The sequence below is a fragment of the Lutzomyia longipalpis genome, chromosome 2 (assembly GCF_024334085.1).
Source record: "Lutzomyia longipalpis isolate SR_M1_2022 chromosome 2, ASM2433408v1".
In the NCBI taxonomy this organism is placed as follows: domain Eukaryota; kingdom Metazoa; phylum Arthropoda; class Insecta; order Diptera; family Psychodidae; genus Lutzomyia; species Lutzomyia longipalpis.
Genome location: NC_074708.1, coordinates 29,605,575 through 29,623,200, shown reverse-complemented (window position 1 = coordinate 29,623,200; position 17,626 = coordinate 29,605,575). Strand labels below are relative to the sequence as shown.

Sequence of the window (17,626 nt, the reverse complement as noted above, 5' to 3'; positions counted from 1 at the left end):
TGGCTAATAAACTTCAATTTCGTTTTATATACGGAGTGTTTTCCCTTCTTTTTATTCTGGAACTGGTGAGCCCCTTGTGCAAAAATTTTCCTTGAGGCATTTTCCGTGGTTTAGCTTCTAAGGCAGTCTCACAGAATAGACAGGCGTGTCACCCACCCGTGCGATAGGTGGGTGAAATGTCATTGCGATGATAAGAACACGTGCCACAACGCCCACCCATGGCGTATTCTTCATGAATCATTCTGGTTCCCTTTCATTTGCTACATTTAGGAAAATTCGTGGAATTTTTACATCAGCTCAAACTTCTCACCAGTATTACACGAACAAATCCTCTCTCAATTTGAAAAAAAAAATAGATCAAGGATCTTCAAGCAATTTGATGGTTTTCCGTTTTTCTTACGCAGGAGGATTTTCTCTTCGCAGAAAAAATTGAAAAATATTTGTGTTTAAAATGTTTTAAAAATAACTTAAAATAATTCTAGAAGTGTATAATTAAGTATATAGGGTAGGTATAATAATTTCCTTATAAAAGAAACATAATTTAATAAAATATTATTTTCCAAAAAGGTAAAATTTTTGCATCATAATTCAAAAGAATTTATATTTGAAACCATCGGAATAACGAATAAAGTTCACAAATTAGGCACCTCGTGCTGCCAAAATTTACGTTTTTGTGTGAGGAAAAGTGGGAAAAGTCACCCGCCTCATCACATGGGGCGTCTATTTGAATAGAGATGAGCAGCTCTATAAACGGCGGTGGCGCCTCGAAGCCATGAATTATAATTCTCAGACAGTCGGAATTCGAGCGCGCGATTTATGGCACAGCGAGGCACTTGGCGTGTGTACTTTTGCCACCCACACAGGATCACCCACTCATCCCCCTCTCCCACATTCAGACTGTTCGTGGTAATTGCTGGTGCTGCTGAATTACGCCCATTAGTGAACTCACGAGGCGTCGCAGCGAATTTCACGCCATTTTTCTACACCACTCACACACTTTTATGACCTTTTGATGCTTCTGAAAATGGTGTTGATAGCCCTTTTACGGCGCACTTCTTTCCCTCTCGGAATGCATTCTTGCAGCGATTCCCGCGCTCATCGTCACAGTCGCAGAAGGTATAGCTTTAAAGCTCCCGGGATTAATATTTGAAGATGGAGGCTGCCACGGAGAGAACCATAAAACCCAGAGAGCTTTTATGATCCAGAAGAGTTCTTAAATATTGAATTCAATTAATGTAAAATATTAAATAAGTGAAATTGTTGACTTTACGATTAGAAAGAAGCGTAGGTTTTAATTTGATTGCTAGAAGAGGCTTAAAAGCTCGAATTATATTTTTTTTTTATCTTTCATCAGATTTTCTTCTTCAAAAACTGCGAAAGGAAGTCTTTTTTCTGTATAAAATTTGTTTCCTACTGCTAATCAATAATTACAATTTTTTAAATAATTTAAGATCACAGACTGAGCCATTTGCTCAGAATTTAATGTAAGCCTTTAATGCTGTAGTGTGATAACCCCGTAAGGTTTTTTTTCAAGTCTGAAAGATCCAGTTTGTATAGGCTGATACTTAGGTATAGGTATTAATATGCTAATTTTCGAAGAAAAAAAAGCTTAAAATTTTTAAAACTTCTGAAACTTATAAAAAGCCAAATAAAATACCTTAGAACTTGAAAAAAATCCCAATTAATAAGAAAAAAAAGTTTCTAGGAACTTATTAAAAGAACGAACATGGAGTCACTAATAAGTTAGAATATATAGGGGAACGTGGCCCAAATCGGACCGCCGCCCAATTGCGACCGCCCCTTTTTCTCGTAAATGACGAAATATTATAAAATTAGTTTCACTACATTATGAAGATATTATAGTAAGGTAATGTTAGCGCCTAAAATAAATTAATTTGGTACACAACAGGACGAATTAAAAATCAAAATTCATTTTCAGCACTTGGCCGACATTTTCTGATTTTAGAAACTAAGTTGATATGAGTTTTTTTCCCACTATTATGTCTCATATTATGCCGCGTTTCTGTAGCTTAGAGGGTCTAGTTTATTACTTGATTTACAATTTTTTGAAAGATTTTAGGTATTTTAAGTAATTAAGTGAAAATGTAATACATGCAGAATGGTCTAATTGCGACCCCCAAAATGTTTCAATTCGGACCGTCTATTTCCACCATTCACCACGGTAAAGCAGTCGCGCATGCGTGTAGTGGTGTGGAAGTGTCTCTCTCACACAGACCGCGCTGTGTTTTGATTTCGGGAAAATCAATATTTTTTCACGTTTATTGAAAGTTTTTTCGCGGTGAAAATGTTCCTATAGCCAAAGGGGAGTATAGTTAGTGTAATTTACGCATTCCTCAGAAGAATTTTCGTGGATTTTCTGCGAATTACGTCAGTGAGTGCGCAATTGTCGGTGTGTGTGAAAGTGTGTGTAGTCACCTCGAGGGCGAAATGTCAAAACAAATGTGGGGAAAATTGAAAATAAATTCTTGATTTTCCAGCTTTTCCGGGTAATTCATGGTGTTTTTCCTATTTATAGTAGTGATAAAAGTGATCTACTAGTGAAAAACCCACAAATTACGGCAAAAACAGGGGGTCGCAATTGGAACACTCGGGGGGTCGCAATTAGAACACCGTGGTGAAAAAGTGCAATTTTAGCAACTTTTTTTAATTACATTATTTCTCAGAACAGGTAAGAGTTAGAATGTTTGCATCTATGGAACAAAGTTAGCCTATTAAATGACCTTTCCAATGGTACCAAACTTGGGAAGATTTAATTCATTTTAATATGACTTTTTTCAATCCTTCTGAAACAGAATTTAGGGGGTCCGAATTGGGCCACGTTCCCCTAGTTATGCTTGTAGCTTTCAATTAATTCCTGATTGAGGGGGTGTGCAACAAAGCTTTTAATTTTGTTTAATTTAAATTTTCTAACCCCTGAATTTTGATTACGCGTAGTAAAAGAGCAATTGTGGCGGAAAAGTCGAGGTGTGGTGCGAGTGCTTCGAGTGCTCCCTTCTGAACTTCAAGCACGTTGGGTTGGGGTGTGGTGGCCACCCTCGAGCTATACGTATAATTTCCAGCACGGAACGAGCGACGTCTGCAAAGTGGGAAGCGAGTCATGCAATATTCACGGCAAAGTGCTTTACCCGCGGGGGTGGTTTCGGGGTCGGATGGGTGGCACAGGCTCCCCACATGACGACGTCTCTGTCGTCGCGCATTTGGTACGAAATCTGTGGAATGGTTGGGTATAAAGCTCCACCACACCGGAAAGAATCAGCACAGAAATGTGCGAGCGTGTCGAGAAAATCCTGTGCTGCCGTCGCAGCACACAACAAGGGTGAAAATGCGCTACTGAGATCCGGGATAGTCACACGATGGATCCGAGAAATGCTCCTAATGAAGACACCCCGACGGTGTATAGATGCGTCTTCCTCAAAGCTCCTCCTCCACCCCATTCGCTCTACCTCTCCTTAAAATTCTTGGCACCTCATATATGGCTTCGGGAACATTTTGGTGAGGGTGGCAAGGAAGTTAAGCACATGTGAAATTTGTGGTTAGACATTCAACACTTTCGCACCACTAATTTTGCAATTGGCGCACACTTTCGCTCCTAAAAGCCACCCACTCGTCCCGCACTAAAAGCACATTCATTCTCATTTTCGCACACGAGTCCGTGTGAAAACTTTCCGACTCGGTGCTCCCGTCGTCGACCAACTTCTCTGTGCCGCAGAGACTTTATGAAAATTGAGCATGTGAAAATCACCATGGCAGGAAAAAAGTGACTCTGGGGAATATTTATTCGTGAGCGTGGGTGGAGGCAGCTCCGGGTCGGGTGCTTTGGGGTGGAATTTTATTGCCTCTACTACTCCAACGACGTCGAGAGGCGCGTCTGTGGTTGCAATTTTTCAAAAAAGTCCCCGCCCCAGCATCTGCCGACCGGAAAGGAGGTCAGGAAGTGACTAAAGGGACAATTTTACAATTTTCTCCGAGAAAACTTTTCTCGAACTTCATTCAGTCGCAGTTTGGGTAGGAAATTAATCTTGCAAAGGAAGAAAATCATCTTGGAAAGTTTGCACTTGCTGCGAACCGGAAGAGGAATAAACTTAACTTTTGGTATAGTGTAACTATAACCCACCTGCGGTCAGTGACTCAATTTAGAAGTTGAATGTTTGAGGGAGTTGAAAGGATATTGATAAAATACTATATATGTATTGCTATACATAAAGGCTCCATCTAATTGCGACTCAGAAAAAGACTAATCGTGACTCAAGTGTCTTTTCGCGACTCAATTTTTGCCTAATGTAGACTCAGTCTTTACCTAATGTAGACTCAGTCTTTGCCTAATGTAGACTCAGTCTTTGCCTAAAGATGACTCAGTTTTTATCTACTGTTGACTCAGTCTTTGCCTAATGGTGACTCAATTTCTTACTTATCTGTACTATAAAATGCCTAATGTAGCCGCGAGTTTTAACTTAAGGGCACGTTAAAAAAAATAAGACAACGAATATTTTAAGCGAGCAGAATCTTATTAGTGGAATCTTGATCTATTAAAGAAAGTCCTTTTGTTTGATTGTGGTACATTAATTCCTCCGCAACGGCTGGGCCAATCTCGATGAAATTTAGTATGGGGGTAGAGGGGTCAATACGAGTTGCAAGCGCTATATGGGATTCCGCCCCACCCTTCCCCCCCCTTCATAGCGCCCCCACAGAAAAATTGATATTTTCCGATTTTCTACCTGCTGAAGGGTCAGATAACGGGTACTTTTTATTTTAAACATTTTTCGGGGTACCTTACTATTCACCCCCCTACTAATTTACGCCACCATTTTATATCTTAAAATGGAGTTTGTTCACACGTGATTGGGGGCTCGAGTTGACTAGTAACCTCTATTTTGTGAATAAAGTCACATTTTGTTAAACAAAATGTATTAGGAATTTCTCGAATCTCGATCAATCTCGACCGATTCCCGAGAAATATTTTAACTTTTTTTAGCTGTGATGTTTTTTATATTAATAAAATAAACATTTTATTGTTACTAAAATAATGTCACCGGGACTCTAATCACAATAAATTCAATGTTATGAATTAATTTTTTTATTGATCGTGCTATTCAAAAATTCCTGAAAATTTTCTCAAAATTAAAATTGTGATATTTTTTACTGAATTCAGTTGTTTTCATTCTTAAATTTATTTAAAGGTAGGTACCATTTTTCAAATATTTTCCGACTTTTCTCGCTGAACAAAATTTCTAACACTAAACATGATTGATGTTGAAAAATTCAAAGTTTAAAAATGTGCAACTAAAAATTTTTTGGGACAAAGAAATTATTTCCGAAAAAAGAGATGAGTTGATTGAAGGAAAAATTTCACAATTTTTTGTATGAAATATTAAGAATTTTTTTTGAGAATTGACTTTATTTTTTAACAGATTTCGCGAAAATTAAAAAAAAATCCTACAGATCTGTGTGAGATAATAACCGAAAAATTAAAAAAAGAATTGAATTTATAACATTTCTTAATGACTTTGCTTAAGTACTTAATAATGAGTTGCTGCCTGGGACATTAATCCCTAACCCATACTTCCCCAAAAGACACTGTGTGAAAATCTTTAGTTACTCAAAAGACTCGGTCCTGAGGGACTGCCTACCTGCGATTTCTTTTTGACCCTACACTTCCCCAAAGTTTACGAATTTTTGCAGGTACCCGAATGACACCTCCTCAAATGACACGACACCAAAAAGTACAGCATCAAGATGAGCCGAGGGGGCATGGGAGAAGAAAAACTCCACTGTCAGCTTGGTATAAAGAGATGGAACTTGTAAATAATAGTTTCTATGTAGATATGTAATACATACAAAATATATCGACGTGCCCGAAGATTATGTACCATATTCATATCTTTTAAACAATACAGGAGTATGGTTCATAATCTTCGGGAGCGTCGATATGTAATGACATACAAAGTGTTCTGCCTTATTTTCAGGTAAATTTAACCTTTGAAAAGATTTTCAAACCTTTTTTCCCTGCCTCAAACTGCAAAAGGATAGGGGAGACCGGGGTAAAAATAGTCATTTTCGAATTTTCAAATGCCAATTTCTCCGAAGTTATTAATCGGAAAAATCGGAAAAAATTCTGGTGGAAAGCCCTACCAACCTATAATTTTTGACAGTTATTTGGAGGTTATGCGATCAGTACTTTAGGAGTTAAAAATGAAAATAGATTTTTGGCTCATTTCCCAAACTTTTGCGTATTGAGAAAAACGCGTTTTCCGAAGTTTTCCTTCAGCAATTTTCCAATCTGATATTTTTTCTCACTAGCTGGGTTAGTGCAGAAAACGTTGCCAAGGTGTATTTTTCAATAACTTTTAATGATTTTTCTCTACAATTTTTTGAATCAAAACATACCCCTTGGGGTAGATCTAGTCATCCCATGTAAATCATATGGGAGATCGAAATTTTTGGCATATTTTCTATTCATTTGTTGCAAAATGGCGTGTTTGAGAAAATCGCAAAATTCTCTGTTTTAGTGCGTATAAAAGTGAAATTCCTTGTCGCGGATCAAAAGGTGAGAAGTTTAGCTATCAACTACTATCAATCTCTCAGGTGGAAAATCATTGGAAATGTCGGAAAATTCGGCCGACTTTATTTAGCCTACTGGTGACTATATTTACCCGCCGCGTTTAAAAATAGTCAGAAGCGGAAGGGTTTAGGAAAAGCTCGAAAACTCATATTTCCCGTGGAGATAGAGAAAAGTGGTCTGAGACAAAGTTGTAGGCCAGGAAATTTCCTATAAGAATGACGTATCGAGGAAATTTTCTTGCCCTTGAGGAATCCTGCAGATAAGGATTTATGCAAATTGACTATTTTTACCCCGGTCTCCCCTATCTGGCACCATTTACCAGACTAATGGTCGGAATTTCCAAATCTAAACCCCCAAAACTATTTCACATTTTTGTTCTCCTTGAACACTTCAGTGCTCTACATTGTAATATTCGAACTATATACATATGTAAATTTAGGTATAAATATAAAGATATATTCAAAATTCATTTTCCATGGAAAAATACTTTAATAAATAGGAACACATTATATTAACCAAAAAAGACCAAGTTTGATAAGAATAAAAAATTATTAAGAGAACGATTGGACTTCTAAGGGACTTATTGCCACTTATCAATTTCACACAACATTTAGAGCGCAAAACTCAAAACTTCGCAAAAAAGTATGAATTTTTTATTTAAAACGCATTATGATTGACTTATAACTGAAAAAAAAATTAATTAATAAAATTAGTACCTATAATATTTGTCAAATCAATTATTAGGCTGAAAGTGTTCCAATTATTCGTTTCTTTAGGTACATCACATATTTATTTTATTAAAGTTCCTCATTTTATTTTTTCATTTTCGTGGAATAACACTCCATAACCCTGGCAGAGTGCAATATTGCATCACCTTACCTATACTTCAAGATTGTCTCCAGACCTTTTTGTATATTTGTACAATTACCTACCAAATCAATACAAAGAGGGAATGCCGTCGGCTGTAGTTCATAAATCATATCACCAACTCCCTTTATTCATTTCTGATTGAGCTTAAAAATTTTTAACTCAATCAATATGTATTATACAAATATATTATTCACAATAAAATTTTCTTAAAAAAAGAGAATTGATGTATCTATATAATTAAGCGATTCGGATGTGATCATTAAATCCCATATAGCGCTTGCAACTCGTATTGTCCCCTCTACCCCCATACCAAATTTCATCGAGATTGGCCCAGCCGTTGCGGAGGAATTAATGTACCACAAACAAATAAAAAGACTTTCTTTAATAGATCAAGATTCCACTAATAAGATTCTGCTCGCTTAAAATATTCGTTGTCTTATTTTTTTAACGTGCCCTTAAGTTAAAACTCGCGGCTACATTAGGCATTTTATAGTACAGATAAGTAAGAAATTGAGTTACCATTAGGCAAAGACTGAGTCAACAGTAGATAAAAACTGAGTCATCTTTAGGCAAAGACTGAGTCTACATTAGGCAAAGACTGAGTCTACATTAGGTAAAGACTGAGTCTACATTAGGCAAAAATTGAGTCGCGAAAAGACACTTGAGTCACGATTAGTCTTTTTCTGAGTCGCAAGTAGGTAAATTTGCGTCAACATTAGTTTCAACCTATACATAAACAGAAAATTGTCCTTCAACCTGATTGAAGGTTTATCAACATGCATTAGATTAGATAAAATAAGAAAAAGCTAATCATTAAATTATATTGCCATTTCTTCTAACTACATGGATGTATATAGTTATGTATGAAGAATATCATCTCACCCAGGAAGACAAAGCACAGAGGAGTCACATCTGTGCTTTGTTGGCATGGCATTCCCTTTGTTCTGCGGAGATGTGAACTGGCTCGTGTGAGATTGCAGTGTGGAAAATTCTGTCCAAACTCTCTGTCGAAACCATCGTGTGGGTTTTCTCTCCACCCCAAACCCTACCCCATTTGGGTAGTGGTTTGGGGGGTCTGAGTGGCCCGAATTGTGCCACTGAAGCCAGGCAAGCGTAAAGCATTTCGGCGTGCTCATCGTGCTGAATGGAGCGAGTACACGGATGGATGATTCGCATGGTGCGGACGCAAAAGACAGGCCGACAAGCTCTCTCGGGGTGTCCATTTTGGGGGTTGGGAGTACACACATCAACCCTGATGCTGATGTGCTTTGATGGGTTTAATGTCGTCTCATGCTGCTCCGGTGCTCCATGTGCTGCAGCATCGACAATGGCCGGAGTTTGCGGGCAACCCTCGTGTGTACACTCCAATGTCCACATGCTACTTATCAGGGCCACTTGTCCGTGTCAGTCGATGTGAATGGCATGGAAGGACGAATACTGATGAAGGATCTACCGCTACTGATAGAACGTGCATATAGCAAATTATAGAGCTTTGTGTAGCAACGGGTGGTATATCCTGCAAGCAATTGCGGCATCAAAAGGCAACCAAATATATTCGATTGTCGACAAATATAGTGGAAATATTAATGAAAATCAACTATCTGTCTGTGTAATGCTAACCGACAAAATGTATTTGAAGAACTAAAAGTCAAATCAAAGGTTTTGTGAGTTAATACTTTAATACATATCGATGTATTAATTTCAGCAGCATCCAACAAAGCTGAAGCAGTTCAAATTGAATGACTTTAAGGCAAATTATTCATGCTTTTGGCACAATTTTGTTGCTTGCTGCCAAAACCAAACTATCATTGCACCCAGAACGATATCCGTGTAATTATTAATCTCACCCCTCTGAATACACTTTGCCATGGCATCGAGTGCATTCAGAACAATTTCATGCCCCAGATTGACTGTAAAGATTTTCATGGTTGCCGAGTGGATTCTGGGTTGTCGAGGTCTGTGGGCACGATGCTGTCAAGTTGAGTTCGACATAAATATGGGCACAATGGGTGGGAGCCACCCCAGGGAGGGGATCGTACGGTGGTAAGTGGATGAAATTCTAGTGGTGATGCCCATGTAATACACAAAACACACGCTCCGGACCTTCTTGAACCCGCAGGGAGTGGCGTTTTGGGGATGATGTGGGGTGGAATGTCGTTGTCATTCTCCCCTGGGGCTATTCTCGGCTCCTCTTACTACACACCCTCATTCACATAGGGAGATAGTTTAGGACAGAGTTGAGAATATATAAATTCCACATCAAAATCCTAAAATATTCAGAGATTGTGATTTTGAAATTGTTGAGTTTGATTGTTAAAGACCTCAATATCTTGCTTCCATATTGATGTCTTGAACTTGACCTTCCTTACAGAGCTTTTAAAAAAAATTAATCGGAACTTGAAAAAGCTTTTTTAACATCCATATTCTATGTTTCTAACAATTCTGGCCATAAGCAACAAACTCCGAGAATGGAAATGGTTTCTGTGAGCTGTCCCATGTTTGGGCATCTCGTGTGACCCTTCTCCGGAGCAGCCATTGAGGGACACACAAACACATCCCACAAGTGAGATTTATGTGCACGTCCTCTGAAAGGTAGGGGAGTTCCCAGCTCTGCTTCTGATTTCTACTTCGTGTGAGGTGGTGCTCCAGGGCACAGAGAGTGGTCAATTCCCTTACTTTCACATTCCCTCATCCTAGTCCACGTGGTTCAAATGAGAAATTTCTCCCCGACACCTAATCGTCCTCACACACAGTTGAGTTAGGCCCGTCAGCTCTTTTCTCACATGAAAAATTTCTATCCACCCACTCTGGAAGATTGAAAATTCACCCGAGATCTCTATTGACGACCTTCTTATACCTACAAGCATTCATCATCTTTTTGCACATCTTTAAACCTCTAGGGAAGGGAGGACCTGATAAGAGTGACCTTTTATGAGATCTAATGCCATACAGAATATCCATAAGTGAAATATCATCTTCTGACGACGCGATTTGTACATTGCTAATAATCCTTTTATTCAATTTTAATCTTTAATATTTTCGATCTTTTACTAAAAAGGATTTTTTTTGAAAGTTTGTGTACCGTCTATTCTAGGTACCTGTAATTATATGTATTTATTAGAATCCCAGCCTCGTTGCTCAGGAGCCCCAAAACACACGTCTGTACTTCACGATATATATTTCAAAAGTGACAAAATCCGTTACAACTATTTACACTGTAAAATACATGACTAGAATACACTACACCTCTTCCCCCTTTAACTCAAAACATAATCTCTCAAGTATGCCGGAAGACGACGCTCTCGTTGGGGTCGTGGTTCCGGTTCCGGTGACTCTGCTGTAGTATTTACAATACTCTCAGAGGCACTCTCAAAATCGTTTTCCTCCTCTGATAATGGTTCTCCATCGTCAGGCTCATCTTCTACATTCTGCTGTCCTGAAGTCGCTCCGAAGTCTTCCGGTGGTGGTGTATTCTTCACAAGGCGCTCAATCATCTGGTTTACATGGCGTCTCCACACTGTTCCATTTTCAGTCTGAACTTTATATGAGACAGGTCCAGTGACCTCTGCCACCCAAGCTGGAACCCATTGATTGCCCTCAGAGTAATTTCTCACATACACTGCATCTCCCACACGGAACTTCCTTGGCTGTTTCTTCTCTTTTCCTTCCCCTTTGATTTCCTCCGGGTGTATCCTGCTCAAACATGACTTCAGCTTTCTTCCCATCAATAGCTCACAAGGGGTTTTTCCTGTTGCGTTACTTGGTGTTGTGTGCTGAGCAAATAGATAACGTGCCAACTTCAAATTAATATCATTCCCTTCAATTTTCGCCAGAGCCTTTTTCGCCTTCTGTACCATAATCTCTGCTTGTCCATTGCTCGCAGGATGCCAAGGAGATATTGTAATACCACGGATGTTGTTTTGTTTGTGAAACTTCTTCATCTCTTCAGACACAAACGCCGTACCATTATCTGTGTATATCTCAGAGGGTACACCATGTGTCGCGAAAAGTTCTCTGAGAATGCGTATGACCTCCTTGCTGGATTGTGATCGAACAATCTTCACTTCCAACCACTTTGACATGGCATCCACTACTATGAGATAAGTCACTCCTTTCACAGGTCCCGCAAAATCCAAATGTAGCCTCTCCCATGGTTTATGCAGTTCTTCATCTGAACACAGTGGTGCTCTTGGCGGACTGTTTCGGACCACTTGGCACCGCTCACATTGCTTGACCTTGGTCTCTATTTGCGCATCAATACCAGGCCACCACATGTAGCTTCTAGCTATCGCTTTCATGTTCACCATGCCCCAGTGTGTAGCATGAAGTGAATTCAGCAGTCTCTCTTGGAGCGTCTTTGGAACTACGACTTGATTCCCCCTCAGCAGGACATCTCGCATGATTGACAATTCTTTACGAACCATAAAGAAGGGTTTCAACTCAGGGTCAGGACATCTGTCGGGCCATCCTTCCAAAATCCACCTCTTCACACGCATCAGTGTCTTGTCCTTCTTCGTGTGTTCCTGAATTTCCACGGCTGAAACAGGGATGACGTCATCTTGTAGCATTAGAATCTCCCCACGAGATTCTTCTTCCTCCGCGAGTTTCAAGCTTTCTCTCACTGGAACTCTACTGAGTGCATCAGCATTTTGGTGTTTCTCTCCGGGCCTGTATTCTATTTCGTAATCATATGATGCCAACGTCAAGCACCATCTTGTCATCCTAGGGGATAATGTACTTTGAATGGGCTTCTTAGGATTGAAAACTCCCAACAATGGGCGATGATCAGTATAAATCTTCACTTTTCTGCCACTAATATACTGGTGGAAATGTTTCACTGCGGTGATGATTGAAAGCGCCTCTTTGTCTATCTGTCCATATCTTCTCTGGGTGTCGTTCATCGTTCGTGAAAAGTAGGCAATTGGCTTCTCTCCTTCTGGTGTCTCATGACCCAAGACTGCACCTACGCCGTAAGGTGAGCTATCACAACACAAGATCAGTGGTAGATCCATACGATAATGTATCAATACGGCCTCTGACCTTAGCTCTTTCTTCAACTCATCCATGGCTCGTTGATGTTCAACTTTCCACTTCCATTCGGCTCCATCATCCAGTAGCCGATGCAGACATTCTGCCACTGACGCCCTGTCTTTTATAAACCTCCCATAGAAATTTATGATGCCCAGAAATGCTTTCAGCTCTGTCTTATTCTGAGGTGGTGGTGTCTGAACTATGTCCTTCACATGATCTCGTGTGGGATGAATTCCTTGATCATCGATTTTGTACCCCACAAACTCGAGTTCTTTGACACCAAACCGACACTTTTCCTTCTTTACCGTCAGATTTGCCTTCTGCAACTTCTGTAGGACCTTTTCAATCCTTTCACTGTGCTCCTTTTCATTCTGGGCCACCACAAGGATATCATCGAGATACACTTGCGTGCCCGGTATACCTGCCAACAAAGTCTCCATAAACTTCTGGAAAATCCCTGGAGCAGCAGATATACCGAATGGCATTCTCTTCACTCGAAACAGGCCCTTGTGTGTGTTTATCGTGAGAATTTCTGCTGTCTTATCATCAACCAGCAATTGTTGGTAAGCCTGTGTCAAATCAATTTTAGAGAAAATCTTACCCGAAGCTCCTGCCAACAATTCATCTACTGTGGGTAGTGGGTATGCATTCGTCTTGGTAGCTGGATTTACAGTAGCCCTATAATCCCCACAAATCCTGATCGATCCATCTGGCTTTCGTACTGTGACAATTGGAGTAGCCCATTCAGAGAATTGCACTGGCTCCAGCACTCCTTGGCTAACAAGCCGGTCAATCTCTTCTTCAACCGCTTCTCGTCGAGCAAAAGGCACGGTTCGTTGCTTCAAAAACACCGGTTGGGTCCCCTCAATCAATTGAAGACTGACTTTCATCTCAGAGTGTGATCCCAATTCATCCCGGAAAACGCTTTGATACTTTTGCAACAACCCCTCTACTTTATTTTCCTCAATCGCATTAATCATTGGAATATGAATGAAAATTCCCAACGGTTGGAACCAATTTCGGCCCAAAAGAGAGTTTCCGCCGGACTTGGTGATTATTAGTGGCAAATTTACAGTCTTATCCGCCAACTTCACAAGAACCACCGCTTGTCCTACAATCTCCACTCCTCTCTTTAGCCAAGTCTGCAATTTGAGATTTGAAGACTTCAACTTTGCTGGAACCTTGAGGGTCTTCCATTGATCCCAGCACATCACTGTGTTCGATGCGCCAGAGTCTATCTCCATGCAGATCTTCCGCCCTTCAATCTGCAATTCCACTTTATGGCCAGCCTTTCCAATCAGATTAATTGAGGCCAATTCCCCTTCAGTTGACTCTTCAGGTTCTTCCACGGCATTTACCTTCTTTTGCTTTGTCTCCTTGCTACGACAAGCTGCCGCACTGTGTCCAATCTTGCCACACTTCCGGCAATCCTTATCTTTGAACCAACAGTCAGCTGCATCATGCTTCTTCTTGCATCTATAACACGTCTTTTGAGAAATCTTGGCTACTACAGGTCCCTCATTTGCTGTAGGAACTTCCGCTTTCATTTCTTCAACACCTTTGGTCGCGGTTTCATCAGCGCGTGCCATCTCACATGCCGTCTTGTAGGTAAGCTTCTTCTCAGAGAGCAACTTCTTTCTCAATCCCTCGTTTAATACCCCACAAACAATACGATCGCGTAGCATATTTTCCAATTCCTGGAATTGGCAATGCTGACTGAGTTTGGAAATTTCGGCAATAAACTCAGATACGCTTTCTCCGGGCTTTTGAACTCTCTTCATAAAGTTGTATCTCTCCATAATTACATTCTTTTCTGGCCCATAATGCTCATTTATCACTGCGACCAATGCCTCGTAGGTTTTGTCCAGGATCTTCTTTGGCATCACAAGTCCTTTCAGAGTCTCGTAGACATCATCACCAATCTCCGTAAGCAAATATCCTCTCTTCTTGGAGTCCTTGGTGATATCATTCATCTCAAACCAAATCTCTAGCCTCTCACGGTAGCTTTCCCATGATCTCTTGGGGTCATATGGCCCCAAATTGGGTCCATCGCGGCTTTTGCGCTGGGTGGCCTTAACCTCATTGTTCTCCTCCGTCGCCATGTGTACCGTCTATTCTAGGTACCTGTAATTATATGTATTTATTAGAATCCCATCCTCGTCGCCATGTGTACCGTCTATTCTAGGTACCTGTAATTATATGTATTTATTAGAATCCCAGCCTCGTTGCTCAGGAGCCCCAAAACACACGTCTGTACTTCACGATATATATTTCAAAAGTGACAAAATCCGTTACAACTATTTACACTGTAAAATACATGACTAGAATACACTACAGTTTGTTAGTTAAATTATTTTTATTATATTTTATTAATATAAAAGAAGGATTATTTTCTAACTTATCTCCTAACTTTTTAATTTTTAATTTTAGTTACTTTTCTATATTTGCACCACTGAACTTCAAAAGAGTCCTAAGATCATTTCTCATATCCACATCGTAAACTTCCTCTGTAGCATCTCAAATCTCTCGATTTTTCCTCCATACTACTCACACCATTCAGTTCGCCTCAGCCACTTTTCTGTCGTGAAAGTCATGCACAGCTCGGGATGGAAAATATTGACGAAAATCCTATCCCATCTCTTCCTGACTTGGGGGTAGGAGAAAATCTCTACACAATCAGCTTATGAGGCCCTATTTCTCGCATGAGAATCCACTCTTGGCATATCAATGGGGGCGAGAACGGGTGGGAAAATCTCGTAGCAACCATGAGGGTGAAGCCACATCGACCCCGGAGCTCTCGAAATGTGCTCGTGTGCGCCTCAAATCCCGAGATCCGGTGGTATGGTGGGATGGGTGAGCGCTCGAGGACACACAATGCGCCAAGCTCTCTCTCTCTCACTCTTTATGTGGCACAAATCGCCCCAACATCCGCACACTATGTGTGTTGGTCAGAAGTCGCCTCCTCGTTTAGCCATGGCACGACAGCAGTGACGTCGATGACTGTCCGAGCTTACCCTCGTCACACAAGCAACTCCCCAGTGTGGCGCTCATTTGGCCGGTCATGGGACTCACAGGGCTACCCTTTGCTGACAACCCTCACCCCATGGAAGTGGCCTTTCCATGGAAATATCACAGAAAATCTGACACTTTGCACAAATATCGCATTCGTGGCTCACCCCAAGTAAGGTGAAAGACCACAGGGAAGGTTGAGATAGCAAATGATGTGTGGCATTTTATGTAGGTGGTTTATACTGAAAAAAAGAAGAAATTCTAAAAAAATCTTAAAAGAGAGCAAAAGTAGATAGGGCCTTTAATAAAATGCTCTATAGGTAGGTAATTGTTGTAAAGGAACAATACCTGTTATAATTAAAATATTAGAGTTTTTTTGGTATCAAACATTTAATTAATTTCATCAATGTCTTTTCCTATATGTAGGTACATCATTAGCTAACTAACTCGACCTTCCCGCCCATCGTCTTTGAGCACTGCTGCCAAAATCATTCACCGCATGAATTTTTAAAGGCACTTTCACTCCACTTGTGGTTGCGCCAGAAGGAGAATTTCCATTTGGATCTGGGAATATGGGGGTGCCACCGAGCAAACGATGCTTTTTACCTCGACTTGCCATCACGTCCTCCCCCCCGTATTTGTGAGAGGGTGGCACACAAAAAGGCACACTCACGTATCCAATTTCCATTGGCGCGGCTTATTCTGCGGTGAAATTGAGGCGAAATAATCGAATTGAGCTCTCATTAGTGAGTCCTTGTGGTTCCAAATGGAATTTTGACAAATCCATTTAATCATGTGAAAAAGGCATCTCATCTCTTAAGCTCTGTGGCGGACTAAATTTAGGGGGATGGATATGAAAGTCAAGAAGGCAGATAATGATGTCATTTGTCGCCTCTTTCGGTCCTCCGTGGGACAGCAAATGGAGAAGGAGGTGATAAATCTCCTGTGGTGTGTCTCAGGCACTCACCATGAAGACAGAGGACAAAGACAGTGGAAACAATTGGTGACAAAATGTCCCCATTTCCATTTTACGAAGCCACAGTATATTCCACCCACTTCTTGGTCACAGCGACATCATTTCCCCAAACCCCGGAGTTCCGCTTTTCCCCAGCAAAGCACCATGCCCGGCAAATTTTGCTTCGGGGAGAACACCTCTGTGAGTAATCGGCTTATGGGAATTACTCCTTCTCCACCACTGGACAGGGTATGTGACTTGAGGCTCCCTCTTCCACGGGATGCATTAGCATTTTATGTACACACTCGAATAACCATCAGTGGGGTTCTTCTGTGGCTTCCAAACCCCATCTTTTCGCAGTCATCAAAATAACATGATACAGAATGGGCCCAGCACTTATTTTCCATTAGTACTTATACAGGTATTGTATGTAATATAATAACTTTAAAGGTGGGAAAAATCATTTAGGAAATTGCTCAATCATCCTGTAAATTTAATGCAGTGCAGGTTGAATTTTATATTTAGTAAGACAAGCGATCGTTTGAAGATTGGTGGAAAAAGGTCCTATCAAAAATTTTAATTCGTTGCGAAAAAAAAAATTGATCAAAAATCTAATTTTCATCACCATATTAAAATCTAGAGAATGCAATTTTTTTCTTTTAAATTTTCAGAAATATTCAAAGAAGATCAGACTAGTCAAGTAAAATATATTCTTCCCATTTTTTCCCATATTTAGAAATAGAAGGTTACATCCTACAACTATCAGCTAGATGAGTTAGAGTGATTGAGTATGTGACAAACACGATATTCGAGTCTCACTCATCCTCAATTGAGCTGTAAGAAATTTTCTCGTTAATCTCATCACCCACCACCCTTTGTCTCTGATCGATAGGGAGCTCAAGGATATACTGACTCGTATGGACGTTTAGAATAATCGTTGATGGAAGGAGTGGAAAGTAATTTAATAACACGCCACCGATTTACTGATAGCTTTCTGAAAGGAACGCAGTTGTTTGAAAGTAAGAAAGCCCTGGGAGGCTCTCTTTTAAATAGAGACGTCTTTAGAAATTCAATAAATTACTATATTAAGGTGTTCAATTTGCCATGATGGGAAAGAGTTTTCCATTTAAATGCCATCAGACTTTTCTTTTTTAAAAAAATAGTTCTACAATAAAGGACAG

General features: G+C 40.2%; 1 protein-coding gene across 1 annotated transcript; it reads right to left on the bottom strand.

Annotated features, from left to right (window-relative positions):
* Nucleotides 1-10,707: 10,707 nt before the first annotated feature.
* On the bottom strand, nucleotides 10,708-14,803 carry LOC129791245 (uncharacterized protein K02A2.6-like). The gene is made up of 2 exons (XM_055829314.1): nucleotides 14,671-14,803; nucleotides 10,708-14,605 (listed from the first exon to the last, which is right to left on the bottom strand). Exon 2 carries the CDS (start codon nucleotides 14,581-14,583, stop codon nucleotides 10,708-10,710), a length of 3,876 nt encoding a protein of 1,291 aa, XP_055685289.1. The 5' UTR covers nucleotides 14,584-14,605; nucleotides 14,671-14,803.
* Between the last annotated feature and the right edge of the window lie 2,823 nt (nucleotides 14,804-17,626).

Bases quoted from the DNA above. Each gene is read 5' to 3' on its own strand.
- LOC129791245 (XM_055829314.1), bottom strand. From the start codon at position 14,583: ATGGCGACGGAGGAGAACAATGAGGTTAAGGCCACCCAGCGCAAAAGC.